Source organism: Rhinolophus ferrumequinum, chromosome 7 (genome assembly GCF_004115265.2).
Source record: "Rhinolophus ferrumequinum isolate MPI-CBG mRhiFer1 chromosome 7, mRhiFer1_v1.p, whole genome shotgun sequence".
NCBI classification, from domain to species: domain Eukaryota; kingdom Metazoa; phylum Chordata; class Mammalia; order Chiroptera; family Rhinolophidae; genus Rhinolophus; species Rhinolophus ferrumequinum.
Window position 1 is genome coordinate 88,224,495 of NC_046290.1, and position 24,219 is coordinate 88,248,713.

Below are 24,219 nucleotides of genomic sequence, written 5' to 3' on the forward strand. Positions count from 1 at the left end.
GGAGGATCAAACTGCATATACCCAGTGCGGCACCTGGAAATAACACACACTTCTGCTGTGTTTCAAAGAAGTCATATGCCAAAAACAACTTTAAGGGTTGGGGAAATGACATCCTATCATGTGCCTAGGAAACTTTTCTGAAATATTTTGGTGGACAAAATTACAGCAGTATAAATATATATATATTAATATATATATTTATATATTAATATATATATATAAATTAATATATATAAATATATAATATATATAATATATAATATATATAATATTATATATAAATATATATATATTTATTATGTATATATAAATATATATATACTTATATATATATTTATATTTATATATATATATATAGAGAGAGAGAGAGAGAGAGAAAGGAAGTGTCATAGATAGACACAAAATAAAGGAAAACAGTAGCTCCAGAATTTCTCATTTAATAAAAGCTCTATTTAACTTGATAACAGAGGCGATAAAAAAGATCTTAGCACTTTAAAATGAGGTTGGCCAAAGAACTAGGAAGTGTCTTTTAGAAAATGATCCTTTGCAAGCAATTGGGCAAAATGACTTATTTTGCTTTTAACTTCTATGATAGAGTACATGTATAAGAAACAAGGTCCTGTTTTCACATGCAAATGTGTTCCTTTATATTTTTTAAATGTCAAGAGGCAAAATTTAGAAAACATGTGACACTGAAATAGATTGTTTACAGATAAGATGTTTTTCAGAATTTCCCCAAGAGGCATCAGTGATGCAAAGGACCTCTATAAACTGAAACATTTGAGTGTCTGCAAATTTGTTTCATCAAATACCCATGGCATTTTTTCTCCATTTGGCTCCTTCAAATGGCAAAAAAATTCCAAACAGCAGGCATTATTTGGGGAAAGCATGCTAATCTGTGCTGTGTAGTGCTGACACTTGTTTTGTTTTGTTTTGTTTTCTGTGAGGGTGAAAATGTTGAGAAGTTTGCATGTATAGAAGGAAGTTGTGAGATGTAAAAAGGGGGCAGAATACATATATATTTAAGTACATATATACATTTAGTTGAATTCAAGGGTTACTCTGAATTAATATTCTGGATAAACTCAAGTTTCACGTACAATTTTCTCATCTTCTGAAACCTGAATGTCTAGATCAGAGGGAAGATAAGGCAAGGGGGAAGTGTGTTTTGAGGACCATCTAATCAATCAGTCTGACTTTGAAAACACACTTCAATTACTACGGTATAAAGAAAAATACTTTCCAAAACTTCAAAATTTCCTTGAGAGAAAATATCCTCCAAAGGGTTAGGAAAAGTATTCAGTCTAATCTTTCCCAAAGGAGTAAGCCTCCCTTTGGGAGGCGCTCTTTAGATGCTTGGAGAGAAGTTGGAAGAGAGTGGGAATGACGTGGGAGTGAGAAGCAAAGGATGCAGGCTGTCAGGGATAAAGCGGGGCCTTTGGCTGCCCTCAATCTTATCTTAAACTGAAATTTGCTGCTGGGGAATAACCCCAGGTCGTCATGTCAATAGCTGAGATGTTTGTGTTAGATCAGGTATCAGAGTCAACCAGTTATTTCAGAATATATCTAATAATTTGAATCAATATGATATGTTATCTGTACTTATTGTAGTTCAGAAAAATCGAGCATTACTCCAAGTTTGGGTCAGAGTTTGCCTCTTCAAAACATTGACTCTTTCCTCAAAAAAGTTATGCATTAATGCACAGAGATGAAAAGATAACTTAGTCCCTGAAAATTCTATAGAATTTTTTAAGAAAACTTACCATTTACCACTTTTCCAACCTGTTTAAGAAGGCTTTGTAAATATTCAAAACAAGTAATAGAAAATATTTGTAACATTATTACAACATAATATCCTTAATATATTAAGGTCTCATATAAATCATTGAGGAAAAGATCAGCCCTTAAATAGAAAATGGACAAAGGACACAAATCACAATTTATAAAAGAAGACATATGAATATCCAATAAGATGTCCAAACTCAATAGAAGGCAAAGAGATATTTACCTCTAATTTTGACAGCTATAAAAAGTATTGAAAATGTCATTATAGGCAAATGTGTAAGAAAACTATGACTCTCATATAGTGTTGCTGGGAGTGTTACTTGTGAGGTTGTAATCGTAAATTATATCAGATATATACTCTTTAAAATCTAGTGATTGCTTTTTTCGTATCAAGAAAATAAAAAATAAGTTCACAAAGATGCATAAACATGCTTAATACAAGATTTTCCAATAGTAGGGAAAATCTCATACACATAGTAAAATTTATTGTGGCCATTAAAAATGATGGTAATTTTTAAAGTTAAAAATTATGGAAAGTGACATATATCATCATTCAAATATAGATAATATCTATGAGGTTATTAATTGAAAATGAGCATAACTTAATCATATAAAACCATGTATAGTATGAATCAATGCTTTTTTCTTTCTTTCTTTTTTTTTTAATTTATGTTATGCATCTTATAGTCACACACGCAACTAGAGGGTAATGCACCACATGTTGTGTCTTAGTCAACTGGGGCTGCCCTAACAAAACACCACAGACTGGGTGATTTAAACAACAGACATTTATTTCTCACAGTTCTGAAGTCAGAGATTAGGATGCCAGCCTAGTTGGGTCCTGGCTTGTACATAGTTACCTTGTTGCTATATTCTCACATGGTGGGGGTTGGGGGACGAGAGAAAGAAAGGGAGGTAGGAAGGGAGAGAGAGAGAGAAGGTGACAGAGGGAATGAGCTCTCTGGTTTTGTTTTAAAAGAACACTAATCATCCCGTCATGAGGAACCCACTCTTATGACCTCCTCTAAACCTAATAACCTTCCAGGGCCCCACCTCCTAATACTATCACATTGGAAGGTAAAACTTCAACATACGAATTTGAGGGGGCAGGGAACACAAACATTCAGTCCATATCATGTGGCAATCTCTGGGTGGCAGGATTGTGGATGATTTTCATTGTCATTTTTATGCCTTTTATATTATCTGAATTTGGGGTACATAATACATAGTAAATCCATGGCACAGAGGTGATGCTCAATACACATCTTTTTTCCTTTCTCCTCTCTCATCCTTATAATATTGAAGTTCACTTATTTGAATATCTCTCTTCCTTTTCTCAACTTTTATCATATTATGAGTTCCCGGAAGGTAGGAAATTTGATTAATTCATCTTTATCCTCCAGAGTTTAGCTCTGGGACTCAATAAATATGTGAATGATTCCCACAGGTTTATTATTTTGTAGCTGGACACATTGTGTTTTTCGGTTAGGAAAGAAAACACTCTTGAATCATACACTTAATGCGAAGGGTAGTTAAATTGTAGGAGATTTTTAAATTAAATATGGTTCAGAAACATTCTTTGGAAAGAAGTGAGCTGTTTTGCTTGTTGCAGATGCCTAAAGAAAATGGTATACTAACTGATGTGAAGTGATATCTCATGGTGGTTTTTATTTGCATTTCTTCGATGATTAGTGATGTTGAGCATTTTTTCATATGTCTATTGGCCATTTGTATGTCCTCTTTGGAGAAATGTCTCTTCAGGTCCTCTGCCTGTTTTTTAATTGGATTATTTGTGTGTTTTTTTTATTGTTGAGTTGTATGAGTTCCTTATATATTTTGGATAATAGCCCCTTATTGGAGGCATTGTTTGCAAAAATCTTCTCCCATTCGGTTGGTTGCCTCTCTATTTTGTTGATGGTTTCTTTTGCTGTGCAGAAGCTTTTTAGTTTGATATAGTCCCATTCATTTACACAATGGAATACTATTCTGCCATAAGAAAAGATGAAATAGTGCCATTTGCGAAAACATGGATGGATCTTGAGATTATTATGCTAAGCGAAATAGGTCAGACAGAAAAAGTAGAGAACCATATGATTTCACTGATATGTGATATATAAAACTGAAAACAACAAAGGAACAAGACAAACAAATGAAGAAACAAAAACTCATAGACACAGACAACAGTTTAGTGGTTACCGGGGGAGGGGGAGGGGTTGGTAGATGAGGGTAAAAGGGATCAAACATATGGTGATGGAAGGAGAACTGACTCTGGGTGGTGAACACACAATGTGATATATAGATGATGTATTACAGAATTGTACACCTGAAAACCAATGTAACTTTACTAACAATTGTCATCCCAATAAACTTTAATTTAAAAAAACAAAAGAAAATGCTATAAATTCTAGAACAGCCTGCTTTCCCTCGGAGCTATTACTACTTAAGACTCTTCCTTAAAATAGAAATACCTATGTCTGTGGTGACTATATTCTGAATTCTATTCATTTTTCTTCTGAATGAATGAAGCAGAAATTGGCCTTTGTGCCATCAAATTTGTTCATATATATATATATATATATATATATGTATATTTTTAAATTTTTTTGAAAAATAATCATGTTACTGAAAATTTAGAAAACAGTCTCCCATAATAATTTTCTTTGTAACTGCTTAACATGGAATGCTCAGATTCAAATGATTTGGTTTCAGAACTGATTTGTGATGTAAAAACAAAGTCTAATACCCACAAGGTAACTTTCAAATTACTCAAGTGTTTAACCTTTAGTATACTAGGAAAATAGTGATCACCATTTACTATCTGGCTCAAATAAACCCATCTAAATTTTTGTTTTTAAAGTCATTTTTCAAATAATTTATATAAGAATAATGATATAGTAAAAGAAAACTCATTTGAAATTTTAATAAGAATTTAATTCCCTTTCTTAAAATGTGTATACATTTTTTTGCACCCTCTGTATAGATGATGTGCTATAGAAATGTACAAGTACACTTGAAACCTACATAATTTTACTAACCAATGTCATGCCAATACATTTAATAAAAATTATAAATATTTAAAAAAGAAAAATGTAAGTTTTAAATGGTTAAAAAATTTAAATATAGCAAATCTTTTTATATCAGTAAAAATTTTGGCACATAAACATTCAAAAGATAGAAGAATATTGTCACACATCTTCTTAGCAAACAGGAAAGTCCAAGTTCTTGTCACCAAATATTGTGTGACAATCTTTCCTGTACGAGAATATCCTATTTCCTTGTTTGTCCTTAGAGATATGTTTTTTACTCATTCACTCATGCTTGAGGATGTTCATCTAAGTCCCTAGGAAGTTATGATCTGAAAATTCATGCTCTATTTCACTTACATAATTAATTCTATCAACATTAGCATCTAGAGCAGCACTGTCCAATAGAAATATACCGCAAGCCATAATTACAATTTCAAATGCTCTAGTAGACACATGAAAAATTTTAAATGAACAGATAAAAGTAAATTTTAATAATATATTTTATTTAACCTAACAAATAAAAAATAGTGTCATTTCAACATGTAATCAATATAAAAAGGTATTGTGTTATAACATTCTTTTTAAATGTTTATTTATTTATTTATTTATTTTATTCTATTTTATTTTTTATTTTAATTTTTTAATTAAAAAAAATTTGTTTTACATTCTTTTTTTATCGTGCTAAGTCTTCACAATCCTGTGTGTATTTCAAGTCTCAATTCAAGTATTGAAAAGCCACATGTGGTTAGTGGCTACTGCATTGGACAGTGCTGATCAAAAGTGCTGCTCTTCACGTTCATCTTCTGATTTGTCTAAGAATTGTGAGATCTCTTCTATAAATGTTCTTCTCTTTGGACATTATGGATGGAAAAAGAAAAAGTCAGTATTTGCAGCTTTGTTTCATGAAAGCCAAAGCTAGGTTATAAAAATGGTGTCTCGTCTTTTATACCTTGAAAGATGATGTAATACTTTTGGCAACACAATAAGAAAATAAAAGATAATTATTAATTTTATTATTATATTGTCCTCCTAGGCAATTCCACATTTTTTTGTTGTTTTTTGGGGGAGGGATCTTTTTATTCTTTAAAGTCTCAATTGGAAATAATTGATGAATAATGAAAAAAAATTCCTAGGATGATTAAGTAACAACATGTTTCAAATAAAGGGAAAAATAAGATGACTAATATCCCACAGTATATCTTAGATTTGTAGAAGTCTCCAATGCATCTGTATTGTATTTGCAAGATAGAATGAGTTTTATTCTTTTTAAAAAAATAAATATATATTGTTTGCTTTTTTGTAAGACATCTCAGAAAAAATAAAAGCCATGAAATATAGATTATTATGAATACAATGGCTCAAAAACAGAAACTCAAAACTATATTTTGGTCCAATAAACTCTAATGGTATAGTGAGGGTTAAATTGCATGAACTAAACAGAATGTGGGGAAAATTTTTGGAGATCCATTTTTAAAAAATCCTTCTTTCCTTTTCCATAAGCTTCTATCTCACATGACAGCTTTTCCTAAATTTTCTCCTTAACAGCTCCTTGGAAAACTTTTTCTTTTAGCCCATCTTTACTCCTCTCTCTCTTCTTCAATCTCTCCCTTTTCATTTCAAAACTCCTAAAGAACATGCCTAGCAAGAATGCCAAAAAAAGGAAGAATCAAAGAAGACCAAGTAAAAATCCTCTTTAGCAGGCAGAAAGGGTACAGGCCATGCCCTCTTCTACTACATTTTTGAATTTCTGGTCTTACATTATGCATAATGATTTACTTTTTCCACAAGGAGTAACCGGGTTAGATGTAATTGCACAATGCCAAGACCTCCAGAGTTTCTAAACGTTTCAGATCTTTATGATCCACTCTTGGGCTCTTTCCTAGGCTGTGATCTCCCAGAAGGTATACCATTGAAACAAAACCTAGAGTTTAAAAAGAAGATGCTTAAAACAAAAACAAAAACAAAAACTTACTTCTGTGGATCAGACATTATCCTAAGCATTTTTCTGCATTACATTTAATCATCATAGCAGCTCTACTGAGTTATCGTTTCTTCCATTTTTAGAGATGATGAAATGGAGGCTCAGAATAATTAAATTACGTACTTAAAAAAAAATCTCACAAATAGTAAGTAATAATCAGTCAGATTCACATTTAAAATCAACAAAATCCAGACTCGTTAGTATTAAGGGGGAAATGAATTATTAAAAGACATTAGATATTTTGGACGATCTGTAGAATCAGAGAATCAGGCTTGGAGACTACACACAATGAATTACCCTGCCGGATTCTGGTGAAAAACCAATTACCACTGCCACTAGACGTAGGCCTCACATCGCTTTTTCCTTCCCGTGAGCATGAGATATTACTGTTAAGTCTTCTGCCACTGCATCCTCTGAACAGAGAATGGTCCTCTCCACCTGGCCAGGTTCCATTCTATTTGGCGCCTGTTTCATACCACTCTCGTCCATATGGAAGTCTCAGGCTGGTGTGTCTGATTGGATGCCACAACTTGGATGCACATGATGCTTGAGAGGGAGTTCCTGACTTTATTTTGGGGAGATGGGAAATTCTCCAAAGATGTGAAAGATACTGGACTGTCAAAACAGCCTGACAAATGGCCACCAAGAGAGCAAGATGAATTAGATACAATGATCTTTTCATTTTATAAATAAGAAAACGGAGATCTACTGAGTAGCTAATGTCGGGCATGCTATGCCAACTTCTCTGATACTCTGGCCACGCCTCTTTGTAATATTTTGACTGGGAGACCTTAAAAGAAGTGGAAATTCACAGCAAAAGAGAGCTCTCCCATCTGTCCTCTGCTTACCTTATCATATTGGAATGTACTATGGAAATTGTGCTAAACTTTTATCTGATCCCAAAGAATGCATAACACATTTCTCCTTCAAATCTTGGTAAAGAAGGGAGTCTGTGCAAATGCCAGTCTGGGTTAGGGGAATGGATTCTTATGGAAAAGGTTTCTCATGAAACATCAAGTTCAATTAAGGATTTCCTCACAAGGTTCTTGGAACATTATTGGAGTATTGAAGTTTTTATCATTGCAGTTAAATTTCTTGGATTTTTTTTTTAAGTTTAGTTATTTAGAGCCTAAAATTTACTAGCACACAAAAAAATTACCTTTACTCTGAATACCGTCAATCATGCAACATTTGTTTTTGATTATTCACAGTTTAGCAATAATTTATTCACAAAGCTAAGTTTGAAAAACCTCAGTTAATTTGAACAGTAAAATTCTATCACCTTAGTTAGAAACTGACCTGAAAATACTTCTTCCTATAGGAATATACGTTTCCTAAAACTTTAGGATACAGTGGGAGAATAAAAAAAACATTGTTGGGGAATATGACAAAGTACTCAAAATCTAAATTTATGTATGATGTGTTAGAAAATAATCCTATCATGAAGAACTCACCTATGCAAAGCACTAGCTTTACAAATGGGAAAAGTATTTTCTTTATTATAGGCTCCACTAAACCAAAATTTTATTGAAAACAAATAGTATATGTCTACTTTATTAACCAAAATCCTTTCCTTCAGTAAGATTATTATGTTTCTTCTTTTTTTACTTTACAGTTTTTATTATGTTCAATCAACCTTTCTTTCATTTTGTTCTCACAACACTCCTGTGAATAGGTAACGAGTGGTTGAATTAATTTTAACATCGTCAAATTCCTTCACTTCATAATTTACCTGCTTTATATAATACATTTGTTTTATGTTATTTTTATTATTAATATGTTAAAATACATATAACATAAAATTAGCCATTTTAAAGGGTGCAGGTCCACAGTGTAAAGCATGTATACATTTTTGTGTAGCTAATCTCCAGAGCTTTTTTATTTTGCAAACTGAAACTCTATACCTACTAAATAATGACTCTCCATTTCCCTTTCTCCTTTATTTTTTAAAGAAATTAAAATGTTTTCTTAATGAATTGAAACGCTTTCAACTGAGTTAAAATAAGAGTTGGCCTGTCAAGAATTTCGGGTAGGCCATTATTTGGTTATTTATGAAGCTATCAAATGTCACATGGTAATTTCTCTTTAACTTCCATGCCAACAATCTTTTTGTAAGTTAAAATCTGAGTCAACAGTTCCTTTGAAGTACCTTTTCTATTATTCTATCAGTGATGCTACAGAAATGCAAAAGTAGTTAAATCTTTCACAGGACAAAAGATTGGCCTTTAGAAATTTTTTTTTTTCTAGAAAAAAGAGTGTCTTGTAACCTTGCTCAAGCAACTTGATATTGAATACAGATCCATCATCTTGAACTTGGTCCAGGAGAATTCAGGGACCATAGTTCTGGAAAGTCCACCTGATAAGTCATTCGATCCATAATTTAACAGAGATAACTTAGATAGAGGCTCCTTTACTTTTAGATTTCATAAACCTGTAAGAATTTTCACCCCCAAAATAACTGGGGTTAGTGCTCATATAACTGCCAACTTTTCCATTTTTTTCAAGAAAAAACACTAACACACAATAATTTCCACATACTCTCACCACCATTTGCTAATGAAACATTCTCTTAACACCAAAATATTGTTAAGAATGGTCATAATCTCAGAAAAAGGACCGTCCTCTAAATGGAATAAATTTGGCTTCATGATAATTTCACAGTGTTTTTTTCAAAATTTTAATTCTGTCTTTTTCTTGACAACTGGTGAAAATGTTACCATAAACCAACACTGATCCACGGGCTGGCATTTGTAACCCACCGATATAACTAAACCCCTTTGGCCTGAGGTTTCATTGTTTCGCCTTCCAGGTTCACTTTGCACCTTCCGCCCGCTCTGCTCCCTCCCGGGAAAGCTGGTCTCTCTGGGCTTGTCATTCAGGCTGTCTTGCCCTTTGGCTTCTTGTTGGGTTCAACCCAAGGGAGATACAGAGAGAAGGACAGAGGGTGAGAAGAGATGAGTTCAGGCTATTTATTCCACTGGTCCATCCATTACTACTGCCTGGGCACAGGTTGGCAGTGGCTGTGCTCCTTTATCCCAAGTTCCAGCTCATGAGGTATCCCTCTCTGCAAGCTCTCTTTCTTGATCCTGTAACAATACTCTCCCATTACCTCTTCCCCTACCTCTTCAAGGTCAGGCAAAGGGTACCTTCACTTCGAGAGGGTGCCTCACCGTCCTTTGTTGATGCCCTTAACTGTGCCCACACCTCTTTACATAGTCCCTTCATTAAACTTCCCTCAGTCATTGATTGGAGTGGTCATCTGTTTTCTGCCAGGACCTGACCTATATATTCATCATGTAAAGATGAAAAACTGAGGCCCTGAGAAGTGAAGGCCAAAAGTCACATAGCCCAAGTCAAATGGTCAGTTAAGTCCAGAATGCGGCCTTCCAGATCAGAGTTCTCCTTAGTCAGTGCTTATCTGTCATCCTCCCATAGCCAACCCCTTCACAGTTATATTGATGGGCACTTTCTAGAATCTTCTTTCCACTGGGTTTTGACAATAGTTGTAATTTGTTCAACTTTTGAGTTAAAAATACCTTATTAGGTGACTCCTGAGGCAACTCCAAGCACAGAGGAATACTGTTTTCACTAGAATGGATTGAAATCAGGAAAACTGAGTTTTGAAGTTGTTGTATAAATAGAAATTGGCAATTTAGCCTAAGAAACTTTTGCAAAAGCTAAGCACAAAGAGACGTGAGAGTGATGAGATTTCCACTCTAAAATGAATTCTGATCATCAAAGATGGATGGAGGGATGACCCAAATCTGCCCAGGAAGAGTAGCTGAGCTAGGAGCCTGGGGAAGGACTTTAACCTGTGTAAGAAACAGGAGATTGTAAAAGGGTCCTTTTAGTACAGAGCCTTCAGTGTACACCATTCAGGGGGAAAGAGGAATAGACAGTATTAGTAAATAGAGGTAGTAAATAGAGTAGTAGTAAATAGACAGTACTGGTAAAACAAAGCAGGAAGCTTGACCATAACAAAATACGGTGAGCATGTTTTCTCTGGCAGGAAGTTACTGTACCACTGAGCAGGGGCTGCTGCTGGAACCCTGGACGTTAGAAGCTTCAGATTGCTAGAAACGTTTGTTTGAACTGACCCATGTCAAAATGATCTTTTGTAAACGTGGAATTTTCTATAACCACACCTTTATTTAGCAATCTGGCTTTTAAGTAAATGCACACGCACATATTTAACATATTAACTTTGTTCTAATTGCACACTTGACTGAATTTCTCACTGCTCTTGTTTGATCACTTGCTGTGACAAAAAATGTCTCTATGGACTTCCTTTCCTAGGGTTTAAAAATAAGCTAGAAAGTTTTAATATCAAATGATTCTCTTTAAAGGAGTTAGGATAATGGAATGATTAATAATGCTAATTGAGTACTTCGTCTGTCTAAGCAGTTACCTGCTTTGCCTCATTTAATCCTCACATTTAATCCTGCCTGCCATCATCACCCAACTTTATTGCCATCTCTTGGCTCTCTACTGCACTATCTTGCATCTGGCCTTGACAAGCAGAATTTCTCTAAGGATCTGATCCCTGTTGGTGTCCCAGGCTGGATGCATGGAAAATATTGCTCAAAGAAGTACTGTTGTAGCCTCTCAGACTGAAGTACTGCTCTTTCTGGTATAACCACCTTCTCTGACTGCTGAGTCTTCGATCAACTACTTATTGAGCTCCTACTAAAATACTCAGCACAGTGTTGTCTGGCCTCTGCATGCAGGGGCCTAAGTGTTGCATGTGGGTTCAAAGGGGGTTGGAGGGTTTGAATTAGTGACCTTGACCCAGTCATGAAGAGTGGAAGGGTTTTGCATGGCTGAGGAAGAAGAGCAAGGTCATTGCAAGACAAAAGTAAGGGAGGGGGCAATGAAAAGATACTGAGATAGGTTAGAGAAATCAAGAAAAATTAAACTAGAAAAAAAAGTAGATTTTCCTCCAGATTCTCAAATGAGGAACATCTGCAGCCAAAAGAAAATCTACTCTTACAATTTCATATAAGATTTGTCAATGAGTAGATGGTCAACTTTAATACACATGCATAATAATCTAGTTTCTTTACTGTAATCAAACAGTTTATTAAATTTTTAATATTCTGCAGTATTTTCATTCAATCATGTTGGTTATCTTAGCTATATGTACTTAGATTGCTAACTTGATATTTAGGTAGAAAAATTAAGACAAAGAATAGAAGTGAGAAACTGAAATTTAATTTCCATTGAATTGCTGGAATTCACCATTTGAAAATCCACAGACAGATTCAATCCCCAAACACCTGGGTACATCATATATTTTTAACATGTGACGTCATATAACAGACTTTATTAGCATATCATTCATCAATTACTTTAGCCACCAAGACAATCTCATGTTTATATTATAATAAACATAAATTGCTTTACGTACAGTGTGTTCACACGTGCCCGAAGCAGAGTGAACTTAATGGTGTAAGTTCCACTTTTCTGCTCTTCTGTCATTGTATCCTGTAAAACTGGGACAATGACTAACCACAACTAACTTTTTTAGAATCCTTGAAATCACACATTCCTATTTCCAAAACTCCTAACCCCAATGTATTTACTTATTTCTAAAATGATTCTTGATTTAATGTTTATTCCTTTGTTTGGTTAACAAGGGTTGCCTCCTGTTAAAGAGTACTTGTCTTTACGTAAGCCATTTTTACCTCAGTGAAGATACATTTCTGACTTCCCCTTCAGGGAGTGGGGGAACAGTTAGGCAAGTCAGAGGGGGGAGTGACAGCTTGCAGCTGGGGTAAAGAAAACAGACTGCATTCTTCACAGTTTGCTCAGGACTCTCTCTGTTCTACAACATGTGACAATTTCTTAAATCTACCTGTGTACAAAAAGTCCTAGGTTACTTAATAACAGTCCTCAGTCAAGCCTATTTCATTTGGCTTTACTTACAATGCTTTTGTCTCACTGGAAATGGTTGTCCTTGGCTGGGGGAATTTGGGATGTTTAGAGAACCAGATTAGCTGATCTTGCTTGGTCTACCCACAAGTATTTTAAAAACTTCCTCTAGAGATCCAACATTAGACAAGAAGATTCTCCCTGGAAACAACAGTCTAGATCAGGGACTCCCAATCTTTTTGGAACAGGATGGCATCTTAGCAATTTCCTCTTTCTGCATAAAAGGTTTTGCAGCATGAATTATCTGTAAGTGTAAATACACACACACAAAAATTGTTTTGAGGCTTATGTTTTGTAGATGTTTTTTTTTTTTTTGGATTGACTCTTGAAATTATTGGAATCATCATGGGATGGTGAGGATCATTGGTTCATCCCAAGTATCACTATTCCAGCCCAAGATGTTCATCCCCAAAGAGCCAACTTTTGGGGGAGATTATGAAGCCGCATGTGACCCAGGAGCCAGGCTGTTTTTGAGTCATAGCGGCACTCCTTTACCCCTCATCCCATGGAGTTTCATCTAATATATCAGAGGCCTGTGGCAGAGGCCTAAGGATCAGAGAACTGCATGAACAATTATAGGAACTGAATGAATGCTTTGTTTTTATGGCTGGTTCCATTTACCACCAGATGGCTCTATTGTATCATCAGGAAATGCGCACATGTGTAAAATCAGTGGGCTCCTAAACCAAAGGGAAAAAACAAAGCAGCAGGTTTTCCTTTTTAACTGTTCATATTGCTGTGTGATTTTAATTAATTGTCTCAATAGCCAAAGAGTAGTCAGGAAGCGCTCTAGTCTCAGTAGGGCCTGTGACTTACATTTCCAGGCCAATTTTGCATGCTCTTCTGCTTGTACGTAGATGAGAAAGAGCAACTTTTGAACAATTTTGAGGGGCAAAGTCTACGCACCTGCTGATTTGAGTCATATTAACCATGTTCGGGGAAGGATGATCTGATTCTAAACCATGACAGATTTTTGCTTCAATGGAACTTGTGATAAAAAGGTGCTGACCCGGGGGTGGCTGGTTAGCTCGGTTGGAGTGTGGTGCTGGTAGCACCAAGATTGCTGGTTTGATCCCCGCATGGGCCACTGTGAGCTCTGTGCCCTCCTTAAAATAAATAAATAAATAAATAAATAAATAAATAAATAAATAAATAAATAAATAAATGCTGACCAGAGGAAACAGCTTCTCTGAGTCCAGATGACTCTGCTCCTCAAGATAGGTGAATGGTAAAAATGTAGGCATTCTGGGTGACATCTCTTATTAGAAGTGAAATTTTGGTCTTAACCTCTAAAAGAAAAGTTTTCTTTGTAGCAAGAATAAAAATTGCAGATTCACCAAATTCCACTGTGGGTAATTTTATTCTAACTTTTCTATTTTGTATTTTTTATTTTTATTTTATTAAAAAATGTACAGCATAGTGGTTAGACATTTATATAACTTAAGAAATGATCTTCCTGACTAGTCTAGTATCCACCTGGCACTATATATAGTTACTAGCATATCATTGATTATATTCCCTGTGCTTTACTTTACATCCCTATGACTATTTTATAACTACCAATTTGTACTTCTTAATCCCTTCCCTTTTTAACTCTGCCCCCCGAACCCCTTCCCATCTATCACCCCGATAAATCTAGTACCTATCTGATACTATTCTTAGTTATTACAATATTATTGACTATATTTATTATGCTATAACCTACATCCCCATGAATACTTTCTAACAACCAATTTGTACTTCTTAATCCCTTCCCTTTATTCACCCACCCCCCCGAACCGCCTCCCATCTGGCAACCATCAAAATGTTCTCTGTACCTATGACTTTGTTTCAGTTTTGTTTGTTTATTTTGTTCTTTAGATTCCACTTATAAGTGCAATCATATGACATTTGTCTTTCTCTGACTTACTACACTCAGCACAGTACCATCTAGGTCCATCCATGTTGTTGCAGATGGCAAGATTTCATTTCTTTTCTATGGCTGTGTAATACTCCATTAAACATATGTACCACCTCTTATTTATTCATTAATCCATTCAGGGACACACAGATTGCCTTCATATCTTGGCCATTGTAAATAATGATGCAATGAACATAGAAACACGTCCTCCCCAGTGTAGTGTTATTGGTTTTTTTGGATAAACATCCAGAAGTGGGTCCTTTATCTCTTATTATAGCCTTTGTTTTAAAGTCTATTTTGTCTGACATAAGTATTGCTACACCAGTTTTTTTGTTGTTGTTTCCATTTCCATGAAATATCTTTTTCTGTCCCTTTACTTTTATTCTGTGTGTGTCTTTTGATCTGAAGTGAGTCTCTTGTGGGCAGCATATGTAAGGGTCTTATTTTCTTATCCATTCAACCACCCTATTTTTTGATTGGAGCATTTAATCTATTTACATTGAAAGTAATTATTGATAGATATGTAGTTATTGCCATTTTATTTATCTTTTTTTATCTTTTTTTTTGTCTTAAAGAAGTCCCTCTAAGATTCCTTGTAATTCAGTTTGGTGTTGATGAACTCTGTTAGCTTTTTCTTGTCTGGAAAGCTCTTTATTTGTCCTTTGATTCTGTATGATATCTTTGCTGGGTAGAGTAATCTTGGTTGTAGGTCCTTGCTTTTCATCACTTTGAATATTCCATGCCAATCCCTTCTGGTCTGCAAAGTTTCTGTTGAGAAATCAGCTGACCATCTTATGAGAGCTCCCTTGTAGGTAACTAACTGTTTGTCTCTTGCTGCTTTTAAGACTCTTTCTTTGTCTTTAACCTTTGGCATTTTAATTGTGATGTGTCTTGGTGTGGGTCTCTTTGGATTCATCTTGTGTGGTACTCTTTTCTTTTCCTGGGCTGGAATATCCATTTCCTTTGCCAGGTTAGGGAATTTTTCCATCATTATTTCTTCAAATAGGTTTTCAATTACTTGCTTTCTCTTTGCTCCTTCTGGTACCCCTATGATGTGAATGTTGGTACACTTGATGTTGGCCCAAAGACCTCTTAAACATTCCTTCTTTTTTTTTTTTTAATTGTTTTTCTTTTTGCTGTTCTGCTTGGATGTTTTCTGCTACTCTATCTTCTAAATCACTGATTCAATCCTCTGTTTCATCTAATCTACTGTTGATTCCCTCTAATGTATCCTTCATTTCAGTTATTGTATTCTTTATCACTGACTGGTTCTTTTTTATATTTTCTTCCTCTGCTTTCTATCTCTTTGCTGAAGTTCTCCCTGAAATCACTGAGCATTCTCATAACCAGTGTTTGGAACTCTGCATCTGCTAGATTGCTTATCTCTATTTTGTTTAGTGCTTTTTCTGGACATTTCTTCTGTTTTTATTTGGGGTATGTTTCTTTGTCTCTCCATTTTGGCTGCCTCCTGTGTTTGTTTTTACATATTAGGTATGGCTGCTATGTCTCCCAGTCTCAGTAGAGTGGTCTTATGTAGTAGGTGTCCTGTGGGGCCCAGTGATGCAGTCTCCCTGGTCTCCAGAACTGGGTGCTTCAGGTGTGTCCCTTGTGTTGGTTATGTGTGTCCTCCTATTGTAGTTGAGCCTTGGTTGCTGTTTGCACATCAATAGGAAGGATTGACTCTCAGATTGATTGATTGTGAGGACTGGCCGTGACTACAGTGGAGGAGATGTGGTGCACGGACTGACCCTATAGAGCAGGATTCTCTTTAGCAGGACTCTGGTACCTTCCCGGTGTGCCTTTTAGATGTGTCATCCTTGAAGGTGGCTCGGTGATGCTCTGGCTTGGTCCAAAGCTGACAACTGGTGTGCCAGCCCTGGGGCCTCCTGAGAGAAGACCTGCTGCAGGCTAAGTTCAGCCACAGCCTGTGTCCTGCCCAGGGCCATCTGACATGAGCCACAAAGCAATCCACAGATGGCCACTACCTGAGCTGGGCTTGGAGGTGCCTCGAGAGGCCAAGCCATGAACCAAGGCTAGCTGCCACTAGTGGCGAACTTAGGGCTGTTCAGCCAGAGGTACGGCACACACCAAAGCCAGATGCTGCTTGTTTGGGTTTTGTGAACCTTTGAGAGACTTCAGCATGAACCAAGACAGGTGGTTTGTATGGAAAAGGCACTGGAAGAGACATAGATGTGCCTGAAAGTTGGGTAGGGGAGGGTCTTAAGGAATCACCAGAGTGGGGCAAACAAATGGTGTTAGCCAGGTTGATGGAGACTCACATATAGTGACTGCCTATGTCTGCATGCCAGGAGAGGGGAGGGCTCAACAAAGAAACTACGGCTCCTGCCAGCTCCTCCATCTGGGAGAAAGCTGCCCCTCCAGCCCTTGTCCTGCAGCCAGACAACTCAGTTCCTCCCTACATGTCCCTGTTGTCTTTCCAGCTGCTACCCCAGAGTTGGAGCTCAGATTGAGTTCATCAGTGAGTAAGTCCACGTGCGGGCCCTTTAAGAGGAGCGCCTAAGACTGCAACCATCCTTGTTTCACCAGTGGACGTCTCTCCCTGGTACTGGAACCCTGGGCTGGGGAGCCTGTTGTGGCACTTGGACCCCTTGCTCCTCTGGAGGGGGCCTCCACAGCTGAGATAGCTCTCCTGATTTTTAATGGTCACATGCTGGTGTGGGAGTAGGCCATTCTGCATCTGTTCCCCCACCCCCCATCAGTCTCAAGGTGGCTTCCTCTGTATCTACTCTAACTTTTCAAAGTTATTCATTGCATAATTTAGAATGCATTTTTACCCTGCCTTTAGACCCTCAATGCTAATTAAGACTATTGTTTTTGTGACATTTCACTGTTTTATTCCAGTGTTGAAGAAGAAAAAGAGATGATTCTTGTGAGTTTATTAAGCCTATCTTTAGTCTATAAAGTTTGTGAGATGTGCTCGGGAAACTATCCATGTAAAAAGTAATATTTGATTATTATTTTAAAGAAAGAGTCCCTGGAACCTAGACAGATGACATTTACTTTGGCACATCTCGAGGCCTTGGAGATTTGCCTGAAGGAAGCGGAAGAAAAAGCTACAGCCCTATCTGAGCAGGTAATACCTATCATTGGTACTGGAAAGATATATTCCTCAGTATTCAGTAGAGCAAGTATGTGTTTTAACCTCTACAATTATTCACACACATACACACAGCATTACATTCATTTAGATACAACAATACTTACTTTAATCTATATGGACCTTTTCAGTCTTTAAACCTCCTTTCACATTTATATTTTGATTTTCACTCACCACAGCCCATGAGTTAGGTAAGCCATCTTCAAGCAAGTGGTTTTCCTGAATAAATGAGCCATATTTGTGTTATAAACAGATAAGCCCAAAGGTAAGATAAAACCTATAGGAATCAAACAGAAGTAATTTTCTCAGATTATTTGAGAAAAGAAAGTTTTCCAAATATTGGTTTCCCTTTTGGTTTTTTGAACCTCACAGAAGCACAGACGGTTCTAAGTGGAGCTCAGCCCGTATTGGGCAGCCTGGACACTTTATAGGTGATCTGCTTACATGTCAGCTCTCTGATTTCAGAGACACTGAATTTGGGTATCAGTAAAGCTCAGCCCAGGGGCTGGACCATTTCCCAGTATGATTACACTTTGCCAACAGCATAGTGTGTAGTGCAAATCCCACTGTTACTGTTTTGTTCTTTCCTCTTGGGCAGGGGAGTTAGGTCCCAGACAGCAAAGCTCCAATGTTCACTCTTGGTGACAGTTAGTGGAGGAAAATGGACAGCACAGACCCTGAAATGATGTTCTAAATGTTTATTGATTTATCGTGCATTAATACATTTTGATAATATATGTCAGTCAATTAAAAAAAAAACAATTGTAAGAGAGTTTTTTTCATAGTAAATATCTGTACAGCAAAATTTGATTGCACCAGAATTTTATAAGAACTTTTGCAGAAACTAGGGGGAAAGGGTGCTTGTGTTATGAGAAAAAGAAATAAATTTTCAATTCACAAAAAAAATTACATGTCTTACTTTGGGATGTGTTTGTTTACTGACAAAGTGTGATTGATGCAAGGAGTTACGAGGGACTTTCGTTATTTGATGAAAAGGTGTTGCCATAGGCCCAGAGCCATTTGGGAAAGTTTCCATCTCAGCCACATCCATAACCCTGGCTTGTTTTCTCTAAAACAAATAAAAACAAGCCTCAAACTGTGGCAAAATTATGAATTATAAAAAATACAGTGATAAACATGAGGTACCATTTCAAAGAAGAAAAAAATGAGAATTTTAGAACCTCCAAACCTGGAAGAAATTTTGAATGGCTAACTAAGAGAAGTCACCCCACTAGTATTAGTTTGTACTAAGATTTATGTTTATTTTATAATTAAATATCTTATGATTTCTCATTTAAATCAGTAATATTCAATTCATCCATCAAAGTACTCATTCTTTTTATTCTTTATAAAATGTTTTTTTCCAATAGCTAAGATTCTTAATTCGATGATCCCTTTATGTAACATAAAATAATTAGATCCATTGTTATTCAGTGTTTAACAGATTAAATATATGAAATAGAAGCTGGATTTTTTTTTACTCAACTTTTTTGTACCTACCATGAATAAGGTGTTTTGAGAAGAAAGATATAAAAGTGTGGCTTCACTATCTAGGTAGCTCACAACCAAAAGAATCAACAAAAGAGCTGAGGAGTAAAACTAGGTATTTGCATGGATCCCAGATAAACTGAACAATTGCATTAAGTTGCAGGATTTGTGTGTTATTTTCCTGAAATATTGTCTTTGGAGTTGCCAGATTTGCATAACTAAGTGAATTTAATTGGAAATTGGCAATGGTTTGAGGAAAAGGAGAGTGTGATGTATTAAAAAAAAACCACACACACCAAAAAACATGTGACAGGCATTTTCAATATTACGATTTTAATTAAGTTGAGTATTTTATTAGATTTAGCTGTCTCCCCTGTTACTGTTGGAACACATTTCTCAAATATAGACATTGTTTTGAGAGGATTTAATCCTGAAATTTTTGCTGTTTCCAGTGTTTTAGTCTAATTCTTAAAGATAAAAGCTCTAAGAACATTCCACTCCTTTCTATTTTAAATTCAGTAGAGGGTTTTAAACATGGGATGACAGTGGATAGTGAAAGATAAGGGGAGCAACTGGCCTTTCTTAAGGCTAGGATATGAGAATATTTCAGAAAGGAACACCCGTCTCAAACAATCAAACATTTGTCCACTGGGTGCCACTGTCTTCCTTATTAGGCTGCACCACGAAGCGGTTGCAAAAAGAGAAACTGTCTTTAGTATTCAAGACAATAGTGTGTGCGTGTGTGTGTGTGAATGAATATTTTTGCCTGTATACATGTATATATCGTGAACCTTCTTTTAAATATCATTAATCTAGGATTTATCACAAGGGTGGTGGGAATGCTAGCTGGCTTTCACTGGTAATCCAAATCATTTAGTCAACCCTGTGGATAAGCACTGGCCAGATGGGCTGGTGGGGAGGGCAGAGCAAAGGAAATGGCAAGGACAAAGATTTGTGATGGAACTTAGGAGTGGGAGATCATGGTACTGTCCACCAGGGGAGTCTGGCGTTGAGAAAAGGGTAAATCTCATTGTTTGCCAAATCCTTACCTCCTGGCTTTGCCTCTTAGAGAAGAACATAGAATTAACTCAGAATGGAAAGGATAGAGGCCTAGGATTTCATCTATAATAAGAATCCATTGGTCCTGGGCCTCAGTTTACTTAAACCTTTCTAAGGTTCTTTTCAGCTTTGTTAGTTCACTATGGGACAAAAAAAAGAAAAAGAAAAGGAACATAGAAATAGTGAGGAAATAAGGAGATTGTGCCAACTTCCTCTGCGAGGTCACACAGTAAACAGAATTCTCGTTGGCTTCCCTGAGCTAACAATATCTTGTATTTCTCTGCAGTCATATCACCATTTTCAAAATAAAAGAAATATGAGATCAGGATAATTTGCAATTAAGACTTACAATCTGGGCTGTTCACAGATGTAAGAAGTAACTTGCAGCAATTCAGTTACCAGAGTGAAAAAGGATCAGAAGAATCCAGCTCTTGTCCTGGGTTATAATGGTAAATAACTCAAAAAATTACCAAGTTTTGCTAAAGAAAATGCTTGATTATATTTTCTGTAGTTTCAGAGCAGTGGGAGGAAATGCCTGAAAATTGTGTGGGAGATAAAGGACTAGAAGGGGAAATAGAAAAGAAGGAAAAGTGTTAAGGAGGAGATGGAAAGAAGAAGATTAAAAGGGTTTCTGGAGAAACTCATAAAAGCAGTTTTTGCACGTGTGCTGGCTTCTATTACCAGTACACGCCAGGGGGACGAAGAAAGGGGCTCAGGTGGGCTGCATTTTTAACAATACACAAGCAAATAGATCCCACAGCTTTTGTGCTAAGAAAGTGTCAGTAAAACCCACAGTTTCACAATGGAGCACAGATCCAAAGACACCCCAGTGCAGAGGACACGGCAGGCCAGTTCCTGAGACACTTCCTCTGGCAAAAACCCTTGGCCCAGTGTCTCTCATTCATCAGCAGCTCCTGGTCCCCAGCTCCCAGCAGCAGACCCAGGATAGCTCAGGCTTTGTTCCTGCTCCACCAGCTTTATGACCTTGGGCAATTCAATTAGTTTCTCTGAGTCCCAGCTGTTTTATCTAGAGGAGGGTAAATATACTGGTTTCCTAGGGCTGTCTTGAGGATTAAATAAGTGTATCTGCCTCTTTACTGGGCTGTCAATAAATGTTAATTTATCTCCACTCCTGCTAGTGATCACAACAGAACTGATTCTCAGTGTCGTGGGTGTGTGTGTGTGTGTGTGTGTGTGTGTGTGTATAAGAAGTTTCTTTTTTTACAGGTGTCTGTCAGTGTTTGAAAGGCACTCAAATGTAACACAGCAGTTCTTCTCCAGCACTCAAAATTTTACAGTCTTTCAACCAGGAAACCCCCCCACCACACACCCCAGCTTCCTTGTACTAGATCAGCTTTTTCACCACCCAGGTTTTTTCCTACTCTTTCCTACCTCTTCTCTTGGTAAAGGGACTTTAGTACTTTAATGTTGTTCTTTCTTTCTACATCACCTCTTGGGTCTTCTACTTCTGCCATTCTCTGATTTTTCCCAGACTGGGGGTTAAATGGACAGTTCTGGGGGAAGTGGGGGGAATGTGTGATCATCCCCTTACAAGGAGGTGAATCCACTAACAACTATGTAGTCACAATAGCTTCAGGCATTTTTCAGACACCATGCCAACAAAAGACTAGTTACATATTAAGTATGCCATAAACACTAGCTAGGAAAGATGTCATACTTTGATGCAAAAGCTAGAAGGTGAGAAGCTCGGTGGGGAAATTGACCTTTATTTTCTAGCCATTGTTTTTCCTAGGTAGGAAGGAGACATAGATAAGACATAGCAAGGGGCTCCTTTGGTCTTTGGGAGTGTAAAAAGAACTTTGCCCCTTTTGTTTTCATAAAAAGAGATTGATTGGTGATACTCACAATGCAAAGAAGTTTTAGTGGAGAAGACCATGGTAGTTTTATTTCCCAATTCTTGGACAAAAACACATGTGAGCCTTTTTCTTATTTCTTATAATAGCTCATATGCTGGTTAGGTATCGTTTTTCCCTTATCTGATGAGGGACAATTCCGAAGGCCCAAAATAAAACTAGTCACAAGGCCTTCCTGTATCCTCACTCTGTAGGGAACTTGACCAGTTATGTTACATTCAAAGAAGATTCTTTTTCCTTTCTTTCCTCCCCACCCCCCACCCTGGGAGCTCCCTGCCTAAGGTTCTCTTTGATCTTAAAGAGTAACAGAAGCGATAATGGAGACAAAGCATAAAAGGAGGGTGCAGTGAGGGAGTGTATAAGCTCAGATTCTACAGGAATGCATACCTGGTACCAGACACCTGCAATCCATTATAAATGGTAGACAGTGAGCGGAGGAACTAATACTTATTCCGCACCTACAGTTATCCAGGTACTATGCTTAGATTTACAGATATTTCATTTCATCCACACTATTACTATAACCCCCAAGAGGAAAATGAGACTCAAAAATATTAAGTCATTTGCCCAAGGTCGTACAGTTAATACACGGTGCAGCTGATGTTAGAAGCTAAATAGTTTTAGAATTCAAAGACTCTGTTCTTAAGAACATGTGGTCACAGGCCAAAGCCATTTGGAAGTTTCCTGCTCAAACAGCACTGATCAGGAAGCACTTACCTTGGTTCCCAAACTGGAAATAGGAAGACTTGTGATACTGGGCCCTGCTCCCAGAGTTTCTGATTCAGGAGATGTGCGCTAGGGGTCAAGAATTGGCATTTTCAACAAGTTCCCACTCTAAGTTGAAGTTAGTTACAGCCCTGACCCAAGTTTACAAGCCAAGGGTCCTCCACACCCTTGCCCTGTGCCCCCAGCTACACAGGAACTGATTGAATCAGGATTAGTTTGGGGTATATAAAACTCACAACCCAAATAAGAATAGCCTAAAGGAGTAGATGATTATTTTTCTCTCATATAAAGGAAGACTGAACACAGGGGCCCAGCACGGGCGTGATAGCCCCACAATCCTCAGATGCCCAGGCTTTGTCTCTTCATGCATTCACAAACATGGCTTCCATGTTCAATATCCAAGACACACCTGCAGTTGCAGCCATGTTAGTCACACATCAGGCAGCAGGAAGAAGGAAAAGGCAAGTGCAAAACTGGGATGGAAAACTGCCAGCTGAGCAGCCCCTTTTAAGGGCTTTTCTCAAAATCTCACTTAACAAAATCTTATTTATCCCTGACCACTCCTATTTGCATAGGGACTAAAAAACCTGGGCATGTCGCTGGGCACATTGCCACCCCAAGAGGATGGGGATTCTTTCACTCAGAAGAGAAAATGGGTATTGAGTTGGCAAATTGCAGTCTCTGCCTTGATCATTCAAACTCTTGACCACACGGGTCCTCTTGACCACAGTGACTGGTCCTGCCAACTTTAATGTTCTTTTGCATGTGGACGTCCAGTTTTCCAAGCACCATTTGCTGAAGAGACAATTCTTTCCCCCATGGAAAATCCTCATTAAAAATCCATTATTTATAGTTGTATAACTCCACAGACTCTCAGGTCTACCCCACTGCTCTATAACTGTGCGACTTTCAGCAGGTGCTGCTGGTTAGAAAATCCAGGTAAATTTTTGAGCTGGAACTTACATTTAGTGTTCTGGGTCCTTACTGCTACGTGTTCTTAGTGTGAAGCCCACAGTGAACCTGTCTTACTTAGGTAGCAGCTGGGGATCGAATGACTCTTCTAACTGATCTTTTACCTTTAACACTTAGTATAGTAAGCAAACAGACACAGACAGAAGACTAGTATGTTTGGTTCTAATAACAAAATATTAGTCATTGTTTTATACCTGAGGCTCTAAAATGACCTCCCATTATGTGCCTCTTGCTGTTCAATCTATATTTTATTGAAGTTTAGGAATAGAAAGAATATAGAGCTCCAGCCAAGTTTTAGATTTCTAAATATGTGAATGAGTGGCTAAAAGTGATTTGATGCATTTGATTTGAGATTGCCC

The 24,219-nt window shown here is 37.0% G+C and overlaps 1 protein-coding gene across 1 annotated transcript in view; it reads left to right on the forward strand.

The window, feature by feature from the left end:
* Positions 1 to 24,219, forward strand: part of CCDC192 (coiled-coil domain containing 192) — a 182,770-nt gene that overhangs the window by 15,406 nt on the left and 143,145 nt on the right. The window contains exon 3 of the mRNA XM_033110843.1: positions 17,610 to 17,717. Coding sequence (XP_032966734.1) covers positions 17,610 to 17,717 — 108 coding nt within the window. The remainder of the gene's footprint in view (positions 1 to 17,609; positions 17,718 to 24,219) is intronic.